Raw genomic sequence first — 17801 nt, 5'->3', positions numbered from 1 at the left:
CAGCAGTTATCACAAATCCCTTTGAAATTCTGTTATAACTCTACCCATCTTAAAATTGTGCATGAAATTTTTAAAACAGAAGTAATGGTCATTGCCAGTCAATCAGAGTTGGCATTCATAATGAAATCCACGTTTTATCCCAGGCTTAGAATATGTGAACAGTTTTTCAAAGCTGGTGTAGTAGAAGGCACAGATTTGAAAAACAGGTATTAGCTCAAATCTTGGCTTTCATACTGCTAGACTTTTTTTTTTTTTTAAGGAAAATAATATCCGTAGCATTGGTATTTATTAGGATTTAAATAAAAATATTTTGGTCGTTTGTCCATATTAGGAAATACTGGCCAAAAAAATTAATGAAAGAGAATGTTCATTTGTGGTTGTTACTTACCAGTGTTCCTTGTTAGAAAGCTGCTTATTGGTAAGTTAGATGTGTTTTGTCACTATGTTTTTAAATTTGAAAGTCTATTGATGACTTTCATATTTCCTACTTCAAAATTTGAAATGTTCTCAATTTCCTGTGATCTTAGAGATCTGCAGTAAAAATTCTTGGTTGAGTTACTAAAATTAAAACAAATTGATAAGCATTATTTATAATATCCACAAGCTGGAAACAAACCAAATGTCCATGAGCGGGTGAATGGATAAAGAAAATGTTATCTATATCCATACAGTGGATCTGCTTTTTATCAATAAGAGATAGAAGGAACACAAATTACTGATAGAAGCAATAATATGGATGAACCTGACTCATTCTAGCAACAAGTAATACTCATTTATGGGTAAATGAAGCAACTGGGAAGTAGGACCCCAGGCATCGCATTAAGAAATGCAGTTCACATAAATGTTTACTTTTTTTAGTCAGTATGTACAAGTTTCCTCACCCATAGGCCCCCATTTCTTAGAAAACAAAGACCTTTTGGTTTAATTTTTCTTTTTAGCTTGTTTACTTTGTGAGGATCTCTGAAAATGCTCAACTATTGTAGATTTTCTGATTTTCCATTTTCAGTTTCCTATTCAGGTCTGAGCCCATTTACAGAAAGAAGGGACATGTCTCCCTTTAAAATTTCCTGGAGTCAATTTTTATTTTGTTTCCTATCATGTAGTGTTCATTTTGTCTACAATACTAAATGTTGACCAATCTAGCCCTGAAATAGTGTATTTCCTAAATAGGTTCTTGTTCTCTCAAGGCCAATTTTTTTTTTTTTAACAGGCTGGGCTGTTTGAATCTGGTCTTGACTATCATGCTGCTTTTAACCTTTTTCCTCTATGATGAAATTGAGTAATTAGTAAGTAAGTTGGGATCCTGCAACAAATTTCTGTCAGTCTACCTGAGATTTAGAAAAATCTTTAAGCATAACTCCCAACTAAATTCTAGACCAGTCTTTAAATTCAGTTTCTATAGCTCTGACTTCCACTTCAGCAATTTAAAGAGGCGGTTGTTTAGTATAATTTTTCCTTTGCTGAGAAACCCCCAAGAAAGGTAGTTCATTTTAGAGGTATGGGTAAGGAGCAGATGGAATAGAAGGGTATTGTGGATAGTATAAAGAGACAATGATTCAGGGAGGGTAGGTTTCCAAAGGTTTGAGCAGGGGAGTAAAGAGAGACAATCTTAGTCATTTTATTTTGAGGCTTCAGAATACCAATTAGAGAAGATTATTGAATGTTATTTTTGTCTCATAATTTTTCTATATTTATAATTCCTCTTAAAGTATTAATTTTGACATTTTAAAAGTTGGCCGTGGGCTTCCCTGGTGGCGCAGTGGTTGTGAGTCCGCCTGCTGATGCAGGGGACGCGGTTCGTGCCCCGGTCTGGGAGGATCCCACATGCTGCGGAGCGGCTGGGCCTGTGAGCCGTGGCCGCTGGGCCTGTGCGTCTGGAGCCTGTGCTCCGCAACGGGAGAGGCCGCAACAGTGAGAGGCCCGTGTACCGCAAAAAAAAAAAAAAGTTGGCCATAAGTCCTGTTGTTATGTTGCAGTTGTCAAAGTCACAATTTTTGTAATTTACCAGTGTAAGTGCAAGAGTTGAGATTATATTGGAAGTTTATAAAAGACACAGAAGTTTTTCCTAGAAGAGGTATGGCCTTGGCAAATAAGAAAGAGATCACTAGAGTCAAGAAAACGGTGTTGGGGTAATTAAGTGGGAAGAGGCACATTGGGAACTGTCTGGGTAATGGAAGTGTTTTAAATCTTTTTTTAATATAAATTTTCAAATATTTATTTATTTTGCTGTGTCGGGTCTTAGTTGCGGCACACGGGATCTTTCGTTACGGCGTGCAGGCTTCTCTCTAGTTGTGGCGTGCAGTCTCAGTAGTTGCGGTGCGCAGGCTCAGCTGCCACATGGCATGTGGGATCTTAGTTCCTCGACCAGGGATGGAACCCGCATCCGCTGCATTGGAAGGCAGATTCTTAACTGCTGGACCACCAGGGAAGTCCCTGGAAGTGTTTTAAATCTGAATGAGGGCTGTGTCTGTGGTTGTGGGGGTATTGGCATATGCCCAAACTCATTTAATTGTATGCTTAAGATCTGCTTGTTTTACTGGATGTAAATTATTCCTAGATAAAAATGACTTAAGAGTGCTTTAAATTTTTTTTCCATTGGGGCTTTTTTTTTTTTTTTTGGCTGTCAGGTCTTAGTTGAGGCACATGGGATCTTTGTTGCCGTGCGCAGGCTTCTCTCTAGTTGTGGCGCATGGGCTCCAGAGGGTGGGCTCCAGGGCATGTGGGATCTTAGTACCCCAACCAGGGATCGAACCCGCATCCCCTGCATTGGAAGGCAGATTCTTAACCACTGGACCACCAGGGAAGTCCCCATTGAGGCATTTTATTTGCATGTTTGTATTACATCCCTAGAAAAAGAATCCCAGGATTTTCTCTCCTGTGTTTTTATCTTGCTTCTTCATGGTCCGTGATGCCATCTGAAGTTGTCAGCTCAGTGAAACCAAACTGATAGGACAGGAGCAGGTTTTTCTGTCATTTTTCTAGATCTTTGAGTTGCACATCAAATCTAGGGACTGATCACTTCACACTTGTTTGACCTGCCTGTGAGGTTCACAACAGTTTTCCCAGCCCTGTGATCATTGATTTCAAATTTGCTAATGTAACCATGCTTCATTATCACAGAAACTGGATGATGACTTGGGAGCATGGCCTAATAAGAACCTGGCACTTGCCTCTCCTTTCAGCATTATTGATGCTCTTGAGAGCATCAGCTAGGACTTTCGTGTGCACCATTATATCAGCACAGAAAGATGGCAGAAAGAGTTTAAATTTTTTTTTAACAAATGTGTCCTTACAAACAGATTCTCAGGTTCCCTGATCAAGCAGAAGTTAGGAAGGTGCCACATAATAAACCCCATGGTTATTGACCTTGTAATGCTGTCATGAAAGTTTAAGTGACCCGAGGTGATGTTTGGCCCATCACTCAACTTTGCCTGAATTGGTCACTGATGTTACTCATCTTTAACCTTTAGTGCTTGGGGCCAGTTTGAATTGCATTGGAGGCTCTCAGGCCTGTGTCCATCCATTCCACACGGAGCACTCCCTTATTCAATGAATGGAAACAAGACAGTACAGGACAAAACAAAACATGTGAGACAAAATTTTGAGCAAGTAGATGAACAAAAGCAAAGCAAGTAGCTGAAGAATTATAAACTAATGGCAAAAATATTTATCAAATAGGACACTCCAAGCCAAAGCCAAAAGGCCTAATTGCCTTATACAAAAACCTACTTGGTACAAATCCTAGGGTAACAAAGTTAGCAATGTGAGCTCAAGCACTGATTGGAGCACCCGTCATTGTTGAGATTGACTCATCTGATAGGAAAATCAAAGAACAAACAAGTTGGACACAGGCAGCCCATTCAGTACACTTGTTTGTCTAAGGGCATCATTTGGAGTGATGCCAAATGAGGGTCTTAGGTTGACTGTCCCAAAGAACGAGAGACACCATTCAATATATAAACAGAAAACACAAAGCTGAAATTATTGATTACTTAAGGAAAAGCTATCCTGGTCTGATACTGCCTCCCCTGAGCAGAGCAGATTGCTAGTCTTATAGGGTTTTTAGGGAATTTCAGAGTCCAAAGATTCACAGACTTTCAAAGGCAGGAGTGAGTTAATGTCAACAAGTAAAAAGCAGTGTTACTCAGGTGAGGCAATTGCTGATTGGTTGGCATTTTGCTGCGTGTTCACTGAAGTGAGTCTTTTTTTCTTTTTAAGTTAATGATAAACAATGACAAAGAAGGCATCAAAAAGTGACACAGCCCAGCTACCTAAAGGATAAAAGATGCAGGGAGATGAGTCTAATTTTATTTGTGTTACAGTTAGTTGGTTTGCTCTTTGGGATGTTTAGGAAATTCTTGTCCCCAAAGTTACCATATTCCCTCTAGATGGGTTCAGAAACAAAAATTTATTTGAAGGCATCTTTCATGAAAATCCTAAGTTTATTTTTAAATATTTCTCAAATATTAATGTAGGTCCATGGGGTTGGCTAATGTGTGCATGGAACTGAATAGAATTATCACCTAAGTAATCCGTTTTTTTTTCTTTGCGGTACGCGGGCCTCTCACTGTTGTGGCCTCTCTCGTCGTGGAGCACAGGCTCTGGATGCGCAGGCTCAGCAGCCATGGCTCACGGGCCCAGCCGCTCCACGGCATGTGGGATCTTCCCGGACCAGGGCACGAACCCGTGTCCCCTGCATTGGCAGGCGGACTCTCAACCACTGCGCCATCAGAGAAGCCCTATAATTTTTTTTTTTTTTTTGACATTGGGCTCTTTAATCAATTTGAAACTTAGGGTTTTTTTTGTTTTTTGTGGGTTTTTTTGCAGTACGCGGGCCTCTCACTGTTGTGGCCTCTCCCGTCGTGGAGCACAGGCTCTGGATGCGCAGGCTCAGTAGTTGTGGCTCACAGGCCCAGCCGCTCCACGGCATGTGGGATCTTCCCGGACCTGGGCACGAGCCCGTGTCCCCTGCATCAGCAGGCGGACTCTCAACCACTGCGCCACCAGGGAAGCCCAGTAATCCTATTTTTAAATGATTTTTTACATTAAAAGAAATAAACCTGACTGGAGTTATATGTTTACAAAGAAAGATTTATTTGTCCCAAATTAAATGCAGACTACCATGTGGAATATTCTTAAAGCTGAAAGGTGATTCAACTTTTATTTCATATCCTTTTTCCTAAAATCATATCTGGTAAGAACCATGCAGTTCACAAAAGTTATGGAGACAGTGTTCCGGAACTGGAAAAAAGTCTATGGAAATAATGAGTTCAGTAAGTTTAGAAATGTAGGAACTAGTAAGTGAGAAAGTCAGCAGCCGACTTCTTTGGTGGTTTTTATATTTGCTTCCCTGACCCCCCCACCCCCCCCATTAAGGAATGGAGAAAACACAGGATTTAAAGGTGGGAGTGAAGGAGAAATTTTTGAAAAGAAGTCCTTGGAATTAGACATGGCGTCCTGAGAAGAAATAAAGAGATGGCATATAGAGATAGGTAAAACAAATGCTATCTTCTAAGAGTGTGGACTGGAAGGAAAGAACGTATAAAGAGATTTAACACAAAGAAATATTATGCCAAAGTGAGTCCATTCTTAACTGACTGACTTTCAGAAATAAGGGGCTATCAATAATAGGCTGGTTTGCAGAAGCATATTCACTGAAGCAAATGGTTTTTGGTTGGTTAAATGTGTTTAAACCAGTCCTGGTATTGTGTTACTATGACTAAAGAACTGTCATTTCTTGATTAAGAAGGTTTAAAACCTATTCTGGTGGCTACTTTTGTACCATGGCCACTGGCCAATTATTTTTCTCTAGGAATGTGGGAGCTTTGTGTTCTCATGTTGTTCCCCACCCTGAAACTTTTGGGATCTCTCTTTCTTTCTCCTTAGTGTACTGAAATTTTCTAATGATGAGCCTTGGTATGGATTGTTTCTTTTCAGTTTTATTTTGTTTTGATTTCCACCATTTCAGCATACTGAACACTCAGTAGACTTTTTCAGTCTGGGCTTTCGTGTTCTTGAGATCTTCTGATTCCTGACCATTTCAGTTTCCTTGTGCCACCCCATCTGTCCCCCAACCCCACACCCCACACCCACTTCAGGAATATATATTTGGTCTGCTTTCTCTGCTAACTCACTTAACCGTTTATGTATCTCAGACCAGCAAGTTTTTTCTATAAATGCCACATAGTAAATATTTTAGGCTTTGTGAACCAGACAGCCTCTGTTATAATGACTTAGCTCTGCCATTACAAGATAGCAGCCATTGACAATACACAAATGAATGGGTGTGGCTGTATTTCAGTAAAACTTTATGTACAAAAACAGGTAGTCAGTTGGATTTGTCTGCAGACCCCTCCCCTATCGTGTTCATCTTTACCAGAATGTTAGCTCAGTTGAGGTCAGGCATTTTTTTGTTGTTCATTGGGTATATCCTTGTACTTAGTAGGCACTCAACTACTTGTGATTCAGGGTTGCAGATGGTTCAGTAAAGGGGGATAACATGTCTATTATTGCCATCTTATAGCTAACAGAATGCCCCTTAATGTTGTTTTTCAGCCTTCCTCCCTTTTTTTCTTGATGGAGTAAATATTTTATTGTAATTGAATTTAGGATAGGGCTAAAAGTCACGTCTATAATTCTGCAGTTTCTTTCCTCCTCTGATGTTTTGTAAAGGGCACCACCAGCAGCATCCTTTAGTAAGTCTGTTTATGAAATGCTCCATATTAATATGGTATAGTAGTCATTTTAAATAAATGCTTGAATGTCTTGTTTATATAAGAAGGACATGAATACAAAGATAGTACTTAAGAATTCTTTTTGTTTTTTTTTTCTTTAATAAGGTACTAGATTTTACAAATTTGCACCATGCGTGAGTATAAGCTAGTCGTTCTTGGCTCTGGAGGAGTTGGAAAATCTGCTCTGGTAAGATATTCTCACTGTACCCAAGCTATTTACTCCAAGACGTGTTCTTTTTCTGTTGAGTTTTAGGTTTTGCTTATTTGTCTTTATTTGTTAAGGTGAAATCTCGTAATGATTTTAGAAGTAATATAATATTTTTCTTGTAATTTAGTCAACTTTTAGTTGTATCTGGGTAGATCATATTCTCTCTGAAACATGGGTTCCAGACTAGAATACAGTTTGGACTAAGCACGGAAGGGAAAGAACACATAAAGAGATTTAACACAAAGAAGTATTATGCCAAAGTGAGTCCGTTCTTTAACTGACTGACTTTCAGCGCATATAAATGGGTGTCTGCATTTCAGAGCCAGACAGGAATAAATTTTGGTCCATCTCATTGTGAGTTGGCTTACAATACAAATTTTGTTATAAAAATTAAATACACCTTATATAAAAAACTTTTTCAAAGATTACCTTTGACTGTCCCACCATGTTTTCTGCATCAAGAAATAGTAAAGCAAGAAAGAAGACACAACTTGACAGTGGTGGGTGGGGAAGGAGAGAAACTTAGGGGAAATAACTTGATGCACAGTTCAGAGTTTAGCAAAGCCCCACAGTAAGATAGATTGACCATCTTACTTTGCCACTTAAACACCTAGCACAGAATTTGACATGCTTGGATCAAACTGAGAAGTGTGTACAATGGAGCATGAACTGCTTTTTCATTTGTAAATATATCCAAAGTAATGGGGAGGTGTTGTGAGTGTGCACATATGTGTGTACACAAGATAATTAGCCACTTTCTAACTAAAATTCAAATTTAAGCCCTTAGGACTGAAACAGGAGCCATTTAATGATTTTTCAATATATGATCTCTAAATTTAGACTTAACCAATAAGGAGCTTGGTGGTTATTAACTTTTTTTAAAAAAGCTTTCTAAAGTAATTTTCCCACCACATGCGTATATTCAAATATAGTTGCGGTTATGTTTTTTTAATCAATGGTATAACTAGCTATATGAAGTCAATACTTTAAAATGTGCAGAATTGAATATGTTCTTTTGGGGGGAGTATAATGGTATGTTAATTTTTTTCAGACTGTACAATTTGTTCAAGGAATTTTTGTTGAAAAATATGATCCTACGATAGAAGATTCTTATAGAAAGGTATGTTAACTTTAGAAGGCCTTTTGCTTTTGACTTTACTATAAATATAAATTCTTGTTTTAGCTTAATAATTATTAAATGTTGTTTACAAAGTAGGACGAAGAAGCAGAGATAATTTATAAAATTAGTGGGGAAAGATCACACCTGATTATTTCCTGGCATTGTGTGTTTACCAGCTTGAGAATCTCAAACAGTCACTCTTGTTCTCTGTCTTATCTCTCTCTCTCAAAGAATTTTAAGTTTATACTGACCACAAAATTGTAATTTGACACACTAACCTTAGAGCTGGGCCATGCATTTCAAGTGGTAGCTCCATGTTTCTCTCCCCTTTCTGCCCCCCAAAGACTGAATACTCTCAGGCTCCCTTCTTTTTAATATAAAGATATAAGTACAAAAGTCTCCCTAACCTTCCTACTTACAACTCCTTGAGAAAGTTCCACTGCTCATAATAGTAGAAAGGTTTATTTCTGTCCATATGTTCACTTGTACAACATGTGACAATAAAACTATAAATGCGCAGAGATTTTTTATTTAGCAGGGAGAGAGTTATCCCCCCACCTGGATATAGTGGCCAGCCTGGCCCCTGCTGCTGTGCAGACATTGTGTTTCCGTTCCTCCCTCTGTGTCCACAGTCTACCAAAACAAACTGGAAACCCCTTTCTGCACCCCAGCAGTGAGGCAATATTACTCTTCTTTCCACGTATATAACTTTGTTCCCTAGGAAATGTTAGGTAAAAAGGGTAGCAGGGATATATAATTTATTTGATAGCTCTCCTCTGCTTCCTTGCTCCCAGAAATTTTGTTGTTCCAATATGGTGAAGGGGATGTGGTTATCTAGAGAAATGAAGATATATCTAAAGTATGGGAGAATTGAGATGGACAATTACTTCTGGTATTATTGGAACTATTACTGGTTTTAAAATAATTTTTTGAGCTATTTTGAAATCGTTTCCTCTCCAGATTTAAGTGCTGAGTGATTCATATTGAGGTTGGATCTTGTGTATCTTGTATCAATAGATATCCTTGTGTTAAATTCAGAACACATGGTTTTTGCACCTAATGCAATTTGGGGGTCAGTAGACCTGTTTTCTAGCTATTTTTTTCTCCTGTTTTGTTAAAGTGAGTATTGCTTGAAATTAGTTGTGAAGTTGCTATAATCTGTGTCTCTGTTTTAAATATCATATTAGCTGTTGGGTATATTAAAGTAGTCTTGTATACGTTTAAAAAAATGAATATCTATTTTAATTTTTCCCCAAGCAAGTTGAAGTAGATGCACAACAGTGTATGCTTGAAATCTTGGATACTGCAGGAACGGTATGTAAAACAGAGTACCAAAGTATATGCACAGCTTGTGCAGTATTGACCTTTAGATGCTAGTATTCTGTAGACAAACATTAGTTAAGCTTATTTAAAAGTACTGCTTGCATTAAATCTTAAAGCTGTTTTCCTTATCCTCTTGAATTCTTTTCTTGTGTGTGTGCTTTGCCATTGCAGTGGGTCATTTATTGAAGAAATAAGTAGAAATTTTGTATGAAAGTTTTCATAGTCCCGCTAGTACTTTTAAAACAAGTTAAACTGTATTACCATTTATTAAATAATGTGGAAAATAATATTAGAGTGTACATTTATTCCTCAGTGGCTGTATGAAGTATTTTGAATGCTATCTTTCCTCCTTCAATATATTTACAGACCAACTAGATTTGTTGGTACCTGAAGGTGAAGGGAAAATTTATTCTGGATATGTGGTATTCATTCAACTAATGTTTGAGTACCTGATATGTGCTGTGTATTGTATTCTTACACTCAAAGGCTTACAGTTTAGTGAAGGAGGAAAAGTGGGGGAAAATGGCAAGATACAGGTAACGTGCTGGTGGCCCCCATAGAACCTAGAGCATTGTGAGCTAGCTGTGGGTAACGTGGTGATTTGATTTGGGTGCCTTACACATTATGATATATTAAAAAGCTGCCTTTAGCATTTGGACACAGGACATTTCTGTTCCACTTGAGTATATTTACTGCACATAAATCTGCTCTGGTGTATTATTTTTAAGTAAAACACTTATTTCTTGAAATACTGATTTTTTCAAATAGCCACAGGCTGTAATTTTAAGAGATGTTACATAACACTACTGCATTCTTCTTTGAGCTCTAATTATCGACTTCGAAAATTGTCAAATTATCTGTCAAAACATTTTTTTAACATTATTTTTTTTTAATGATTCTTTCTTTCTACTGTAGGAACAATTTACAGCAATGAGGGATTTGTACATGAAAAACGGACAAGGCTTTGCATTAGTTTATTCCATCACAGCACAGTCCACATTTAATGATTTACAAGATCTGAGAGAACAGATTCTTCGAGTTAAAGACACTGATGATGTAAGCTGGCTTCGTAATAAATAAATATATTTTGTTTCAAACCCTTATTATAGTGATATCCAACTTAAAGGTTTGAATTTAAATCCAGTTTAAAGTTAATGTATTTGGGGGGCTTTGTTTGTTTTTCAAAAGCTTTTCCTTGATGGGGAAAAACATATCTTTAACACTATATATAATGTAAAAAGTGAGAAATACCCTCCTCTCCCCTGTGTAAAATAAACTTTATACCCTTCCTGTTTTAAAATCATGCATTTGGTGAAGAAGGAGAGGTGTTGGTGGCAAATATTACTAATAGAGCATATGATGTTCTGGCCATATTTCTGGCAGATTTAAGAGCCTTTTTAACATGAATCAAAACAACATATGAACAGATCTCAAGCAACTATGACAGAAGGAGCATAATGATAATAATTTTTAAAGAAAGGCAACAGATATATTCGATTCTAATGTAAATTTACATGCCCCTTCAGAGTACACCATAATGGAGTTTAATCCCTTTAGGAAACTTCAAATGGATTATTTTAATTCCTCTTCACACTATATATAAATTCATCTTGCATCGAATTGATCTTGCATCAGAATCACCTGTAAAGCTGGTTAGATTGCCAGGCCCCACTCTCAGAGTTTCTGATTCAGTAGGTCTGGGATAGGGCTTAAGAATTTGTATTTCTAACAGATTTCCAAATGGTGTTGATGCTGCTGGTCTGGGCACTTCACTTTTAAGAACCACTGTACTATGTATAGTTTAATTATAGCAAATATTTCGAGAGCTTGAGGGCACCTATGGGAAATGCTGCCATTTCCTGGACTTCTAAAGCAGGAGAACTTTGGGGGACCCTGACATACTTACAGCAACCTCGGTAAAGCTGTTTGTTTACCAGTGTCTCTGGTAACTACTATGGTTTTCTGTCAGTTGCATTAAACAGGTATTTATTAATATAATACTATAAATCTGTTCCTTAAAAAGCCAAAATTCTTAAAATTTTTTTTTTTTTTTTTTTTTTTTTATTTTTGGCTGTGTTGGGTCTTTGTTTCTGTGCGAGGGCTTTCTCTGCTTGCGGCGAGCGGGGGCCACTCTTCATCGCGGTGCATGGGCCTTTCACTGTCGCGGCCTCTCTTGTTGCGGGGCACAGGCTCCAGACACGCAGGCTCAGTAGTTGTGTAAAAAGCCAAAATTCTTGATTTTCTAGTTTGGATTTTTTCCAAAACTTCTTTAGAAAGACAATCTCTAAATGATTAATAGGAGTTTTGCAGCATAAGTAGTATTTTTCCCTGTAGTGTCCTTCTAAAATTACAAACATCACATGTATCCAAACACGTGATTAATATGGTCTAGATTTTTAGTAAATTAAGATGATTTTACTTTTTGGCTTTTTAATATACACTGTATGAGAAGCTAAAAGTTCTGCTTTGGGGGCTTTCCAGATTTCTCCTTTTTGTGTTATGAAATTGGGAATGAGTATTTAATAAATACATGTTAGAAAACCAGAAAATTTTAAATTGATTTATGTCCCTTGGAGAAACATTTTAAAATTTTGGAATATATTGGCTTTTTATGTTATACCCTTTTGCACTTCCTTTTAAAAAGGTTTTGTGTTTTGCTTACTATAATTAGTTAAAAGTCCACTGTGAGGGACTTCCCTGGCGGTCCATCAGTTAAGACTCTGAGCTTCCACTGCAGGGGGCACGGGTTCAATCCCTGGTTGGGGAACTAAGATCCCGCGTGCTATGCGGTATGGCCGAAATAAAATAAAAGTCCATTGTGTTACAATTTTAAGGGTTTTTCACCCTCTTTTATAAGTAGATCATAGCTTGTTTTCTAAAAAAATTTCATGTGAAAAGTTCTTAAATTAACATTGTCAAGGCTTTCATATTTAACTGTAAATTGTATTACACGTTATTAACTTAGCATTTTTTCTGGCATAGTATAAAAAGTAATCCTTAGAAATATTTTAATTTGAATTTTGATTTGAATTTATATTGCATATTTGTTTACTTGTTTTTACCCTTTTTAGGTTCCAATGATTCTGGTTGGTAATAAGTGTGACTTGGAAGATGAAAGAGTTGTAGGAAAGGAACAAGGTCAAAATTTAGCAAGACAATGGAACAACTGTGCATTCTTAGAATCCTCTGCAAAATCAAAAATAAATGTTAATGAGGTATGGTGAAATAGAACTCATGATTTGGAATTTAGCATTCAAATTAATGGAAAATAATGAGTCTATATTAACACAACCCCAGGTTAATTTGTACTCAGGGTGCTTTGTTGATCATATAGGCAGAAGTCTTGTGTTAAGTAAATGCATGTTAATAAGCAATAATGCTCTTTGAGCCTCTTTATTAAATACTGGTACAGTGGAATTTACCATAAAATGAAGGAAAACTGGACAGAAAATAATAGGGGTGGGGAAGACAGATTAAGTCTTCAGGTATATGAAGGCAAGGACAAATTCAAAAAGGCATGAACGGTTGTTGCCTTGAAGGGACTTAAAATAATGTTGTAGAATAAGGATACATAGAGTTGAAGAAGAGTACATAATTGTTCTCTTTGGATGGTGGTAAATGTTCTGTCTGAACTAAGATCCCTGCAGCTCCTTCAACTCCGTATTTATTTTAAGGAGAACGATTTTTAGCCCTCCCAAAAAATAAACAAAAGAACTTGGCGATTATAAGAATACCTGGCTTTACTCTCATTCCTTAACTGAACAGAATATTTGCTTTCTGGGAAAAAGTTCATGGAAAGTTCAATTTTTTCATTTTACTCTTTCACTTTTAGTTCTTTGGGGGCTTTTTTTCCCTGTAAATTTTTTTAAAAATTTAATGTGTTTGCAGATCTTTTATGACCTAGTGCGGCAAATTAACAGAAAAACTCCAGTGCCTGGGAAGGCCCGCAAAAAGTCGTCATGTCAGCTGCTTTAATATACTAAATGCATTGTAGCTCTGAGCCAGGTATGTTGATTTATCTTTTCCTCTGTTTTGTTTGTTTGTTTCCTCTAATTTTTAACCTCAACTTTATTAAGGGTTAAGAAAGTAAATATAGGATTTTTTTTCCTAAAAGAGAAATGGTTACTTCCCTTTTAAGATACGAGTTAATATGATATCCTAGTAATTAAAATAATTATTTCATTTATATATCATCATCAGAAGTAAGGTATTCCACATAAGTGAGAATTCTAGATGAGTTTATCCAGTATATACTCATGCCTCAGTGGGTCACTGGTTTGTGTTGACAATACAGTGGTGATGAAAACCAGTCTTCTCTGCTTTCTTCTTTGTTGCCTTAAGCTAACTAAGGTCTAGTTGGAGAATTAGACAAACAATTGCAAAATATGATAAATGCTATTGCAGAATAAGTCCAGCATGGTACTGATAATAAAAAACCCCTTATATATTATGCTCCAGGCAGTCTTAAGTACTGCCTATATATGTTAATTGCACTCTCACAACAATCCTGTGAGGCAGAATTATTATAATTCCCATATTACAGATGAGTGAACTGAGGCACAGAAAGATTGTTACTTGTTCAAGCCCTGCAATTAGTGAATAGCCTAGTCAGAATTGAATCTAGTGATCTGAGTACATCACTCAGAATTTGAACTGTGATCTGTCTCCCAAGTCCATAATTAGTCACTATTATGGGTGCTATTGGAGCATTTAACTGGGGCACCAGACCAGTCAGATGTGAACTGTGGATTCAGGGAAAGTCTGTCAGAGTGAGATATATCTAAGTCGAAATCTGATGGATAAGTAGAAATTGTGTAGGGGATGAAGAGTTCCCAGGAAGAGAGAACCACAAATACAACCCTGAGATGAGACAGCAAAGGAAAACTGAGCATACAACACTGTAACATAGTTTTTGAAAACAGTCATATTAAATGAGTTAATACTTGTAAAGCAGTTAGTTCAGTGTCTGGCACATGGTAAACCCTTACCTATTAGCTGCTGTTTGCCAGGTATTGTTAAACCATATCTTACTGTACTCTTATCCTTGGGAACTTTGAATGTTTGTAGCTCTGCTGCTTCCTGTGTTAAATGGCCCTATACTACCATAGAACTCTGATTCTGTATCTCTCTAGAGTTTTTGTCCCTACTCTCCATTTAAGGCTTTCTGTTTAGAGATACAACCTCTCATGTTCTATATCCTCTCATTTCCAACCACATGCGCATTCTTAGCAGCACACATGTGCCTGAGCTCACACACTCCCATCTGTCCTTTCCAATTTGCTACATTCAACCTGCTAAGATTTAGGAAACTTAGAAAACTCAGACTCCAAACGAGGGCTTAAAGTTCAAAGCATTTGTGGAAATTATTTCATCAGCTACATCTATATTAACAACGTTTCTGAAGCTTGCAACAAATCTGATTCCCAGAAAACCAGTTAAAAAAAAAAAAAGAAACATTTTTTTAGCCCAGGCATGTGTGCAGAAAATCATCCAAAGTTAAACAAATAAATGACAGAGCCGTGAGTTCTGATTTTACCTTCTTTACATCACTCAAATTTTTTTAAGTTTAATTTGGTATGATTTTAGTGTAATAACAGCCTTTTCTGACATCTATCTTAGAGTTGGTAGAATCTGTTTATGTAGAATTAAAAAGTATATAGCTGTCAACTGTAGAGAGCCTTCGTGAAATAAATTCTATCTTGTTCACTTCTCTGCACCAGCTTTTTAGCCACTCTTATTGGAAGAGTAGGGAAGAAAAGTCTTGATTTTCTAATACTAGAAAGCCTGGTTAGATGTGCATTCTGTATTCCTCATGTAATTCTAGGGTTGTAAACACTTATAGATCAGCCATTTTGTTAATATTGATGTCTGTTTTATAATCCTAATTCTAGTAAAGGTGACCTAATGTACAATTTTAATGTGGTGGTTTTTTTTTTTTCCTTGCTTTTAATCTTTGGAAGGTAATACAAAGAAATTTGCATTAAGGTACACTCAACTTACATTTGACTGACTTTCAAGAAGGCAGCAGAATAGATGAAGTCATTCCAAAAAAGATGAAAATGTCTACCTATGCTTTGCCATGATTCGTGGTACCTGGTCATAATGTAATGACGAGGATAAGAACCTGTATTATATTTATTTCTGACACTTTAGCACTGTTGTCTTAATATGTCCTTTGGATCTTTAGTGTGCTGTTTACACCCCATGTTTTCAATTAATTTAATTTCCTCATTTTGACAGGTCTGAAGAACTGTTGCCCAATTCAACAGTGCCAGCATTCCAACTTTGTTAAACCTACCAACATCTTAAATGGACTTTCTGTGGTGGTACCCTTTAAGAGGCGGATGAAAGCTACTACATCAGTTTGCACATTCTAATCACTTTCCAGTATCACAAGAGAGATTTTTACTTATATAATAGTCCTAGAGTATGCAGCTGGTAAAACCAGAGGCTACAATCCAGTATTACTGCTAAGAGACATTTTTCATCCACCAATGTTGTACATGTATGAAAATGGTGTACTGTATACTTTAACACGCCCTATACTTTGTATTGGAGAGTACAATAATGTAAATCCTAAAAGCACCACTATTTTAGCATAATAAAAGAAAGTCCAAAGAGCTCCTATATAGACTACTCCAGATAACTTCGCTTCTTTGATACTTGTAGCTTATTGTAATTTTTTTTAAGAAATTCAAGGTCATTATCATTGTATTGTACAAATAAGCGCTTTGATTAACACAGCTATATAGTTTTTTTAATTTTTAAAAACCTGTGGAGACAGTGATCTTGTCTTTAAAATATGATAGTCCTTTCAGTATGTCTTAGATTAAAGACGTTGCCTTTAATATCTGTTGGGAAGGAAATGTCCAGACTTTTCAAATCTTTTATTATATGTTTCCTTTTTTGTTTACATAGGGAACAATGTTTATAGTTGTGTGTACAGTGGGGGTCTACAACAAGAAGTGTATATTTTCAAACAATTTTTTAATGATTTAACAATTTTTGTAAATCATTTTCAGGCTTCTGCAGCTGTAGATTCTCACTGTGAATCCCCTGCTTGCTCATGCATAAGTGTATTTGCAATACCAAATATACAGGTTTAGTATTTTTGCCTGTTAGTGATTGTTTCACATGTGTAACGTTTTGGTTGAGATGTTAAATGGTGGACGAGTACTGTGGATGTGAATGTGGGAAGTAATTTTAATCATGTGTAATTGGTCACAAGGCCTAAGTTGCAGTAACTATTGCTGTTTTATTTAACAATGCCTTGTTGCTTTGTATGCATTAACGTTTGGGTGTAAAGATTGTGTGTCTATCCAACAGGGAGCCACAGTATTTAAATTGACCAACCTAATGTTACAACTACTTTTGAGGTGGCCAAATGTAAACTAAAAGCCTTAATTAAAGTGGTGCAATTTTGTATAACTTAGCATCAGTAGTTCAATAAATTTGGATTGCCATGCAAGGGCTTGCATTATAATTACTTGCCACTTGAATGTGTTTTGTGTAATGTTTAACAGTGCTAGTAAATAAATATGGGTTTAACTTCTTTTTAAATGGAATGGGTGCATTTTGCATAGCGTGGTTTCATAATTTAACATTTGGGCAGACTCATTAATTACAGAAATGATGAGAGAAAGAAGTCAGATATTGTTCTTAGTATTGTTTGAATATCCACATAACCATCTTTTGAATTTTTCCTTTGGAAAGAATTTTGTAAATCAAGCAATATTACTTATGAACGTATGCTTTCTGGGCAGTGTTCAGTAGCTCTTTGAGGTATAGGAGGAAGAATTGAAAATACTTTGGCAGGTGTTACACTTAGATTATTTTTAAAAAAATAGGGCGCAGTTGTACTTGTGGTCATAAAAATCTTTCAATGAAGTGGACTCAAGTACTACTTTCTTTTTATATAATGAGTGTTTGTCTTAGATGTGCTGTAATTCAGTTCTTTTTTGAAATCTGTAAATGAATCTTAACTCAAACTTTATCAAAATATTTTCCAGCCACTGAGCATATTAGCAATTAACTAGTGATACCATCTAATTTAGGGATGTCTGCTAATCTCCTAAATACTTGATATTTGAATGGGACATTTAAAAGCTTTCATTTTAAAAAAGAAAAATGTCTTATTCCTTACATATTTCACTCACAGAGTTCCATATATTAAAAGGTTCCATGTTATCTAAAGAAAAAAATGTTCTCTGAGAAACCCCACTTAACTAAGAGACTTGTTTTGGCAGAACTGGTTTTATTTAAAGTCACTGGGAGAAAATTAAATCCGCCAGAGGTGGAATTATGGAGCACTAAAATCACTTCAATTTATTATGTCCTGTTGTTACATCCATTTGGCCCTCTTTGAGGGCACCACCGTTAATTCAGTTACTTTCATAAATGTTTGTTACCTACCAGC

General features: G+C 36.5%; 1 protein-coding gene and 1 pseudogene across 3 annotated transcripts in view; one reads left to right on the top strand and one right to left on the bottom strand.

The window, feature by feature from the left end:
• Nucleotides 1-16950, top strand: part of RAP1B (RAP1B, member of RAS oncogene family) — a 46891-nt gene extending 29941 nt beyond the window's left edge. For both annotated transcript variants that reach the window (XM_079938445.1, XM_079938444.1), the window contains 7 exons: nucleotides 6840-6921; nucleotides 7994-8062; nucleotides 9320-9376; nucleotides 10301-10441; nucleotides 12457-12600; nucleotides 13274-13390; nucleotides 15626-16950. In XM_079938445.1, the coding sequence (XP_079794571.1) occupies nucleotides 6865-6921; nucleotides 7994-8062; nucleotides 9320-9376; nucleotides 10301-10441; nucleotides 12457-12600; nucleotides 13274-13360 (555 nt within the window). In that variant the 5' untranslated portion in view covers nucleotides 6840-6864 and the 3' untranslated portion in view covers nucleotides 13361-13390; nucleotides 15626-16950. The remainder of the gene's footprint in view (nucleotides 1-6839; nucleotides 6922-7993; nucleotides 8063-9319; nucleotides 9377-10300; nucleotides 10442-12456; nucleotides 12601-13273; nucleotides 13391-15625) is intronic.
• Nucleotides 2847-6815, bottom strand: LOC307194950 (small ribosomal subunit protein uS8-like; annotated as a pseudogene). The gene has a single exon. The product of its transcript is annotated as a small ribosomal subunit protein uS8-like (transcript).
• Nucleotides 16951-17801: the final 851 nt, after the last annotated feature.

This window comes from Stenella coeruleoalba, assembly GCF_951394435.1.
Source record: "Stenella coeruleoalba genome assembly, chromosome: 11".
Classification (NCBI taxonomy): domain Eukaryota; kingdom Metazoa; phylum Chordata; class Mammalia; order Artiodactyla; family Delphinidae; genus Stenella; species Stenella coeruleoalba.
Note: the sequence above shows the minus strand (reverse complement) of the source record. Positions and strands in the feature narration are given on the sequence as shown.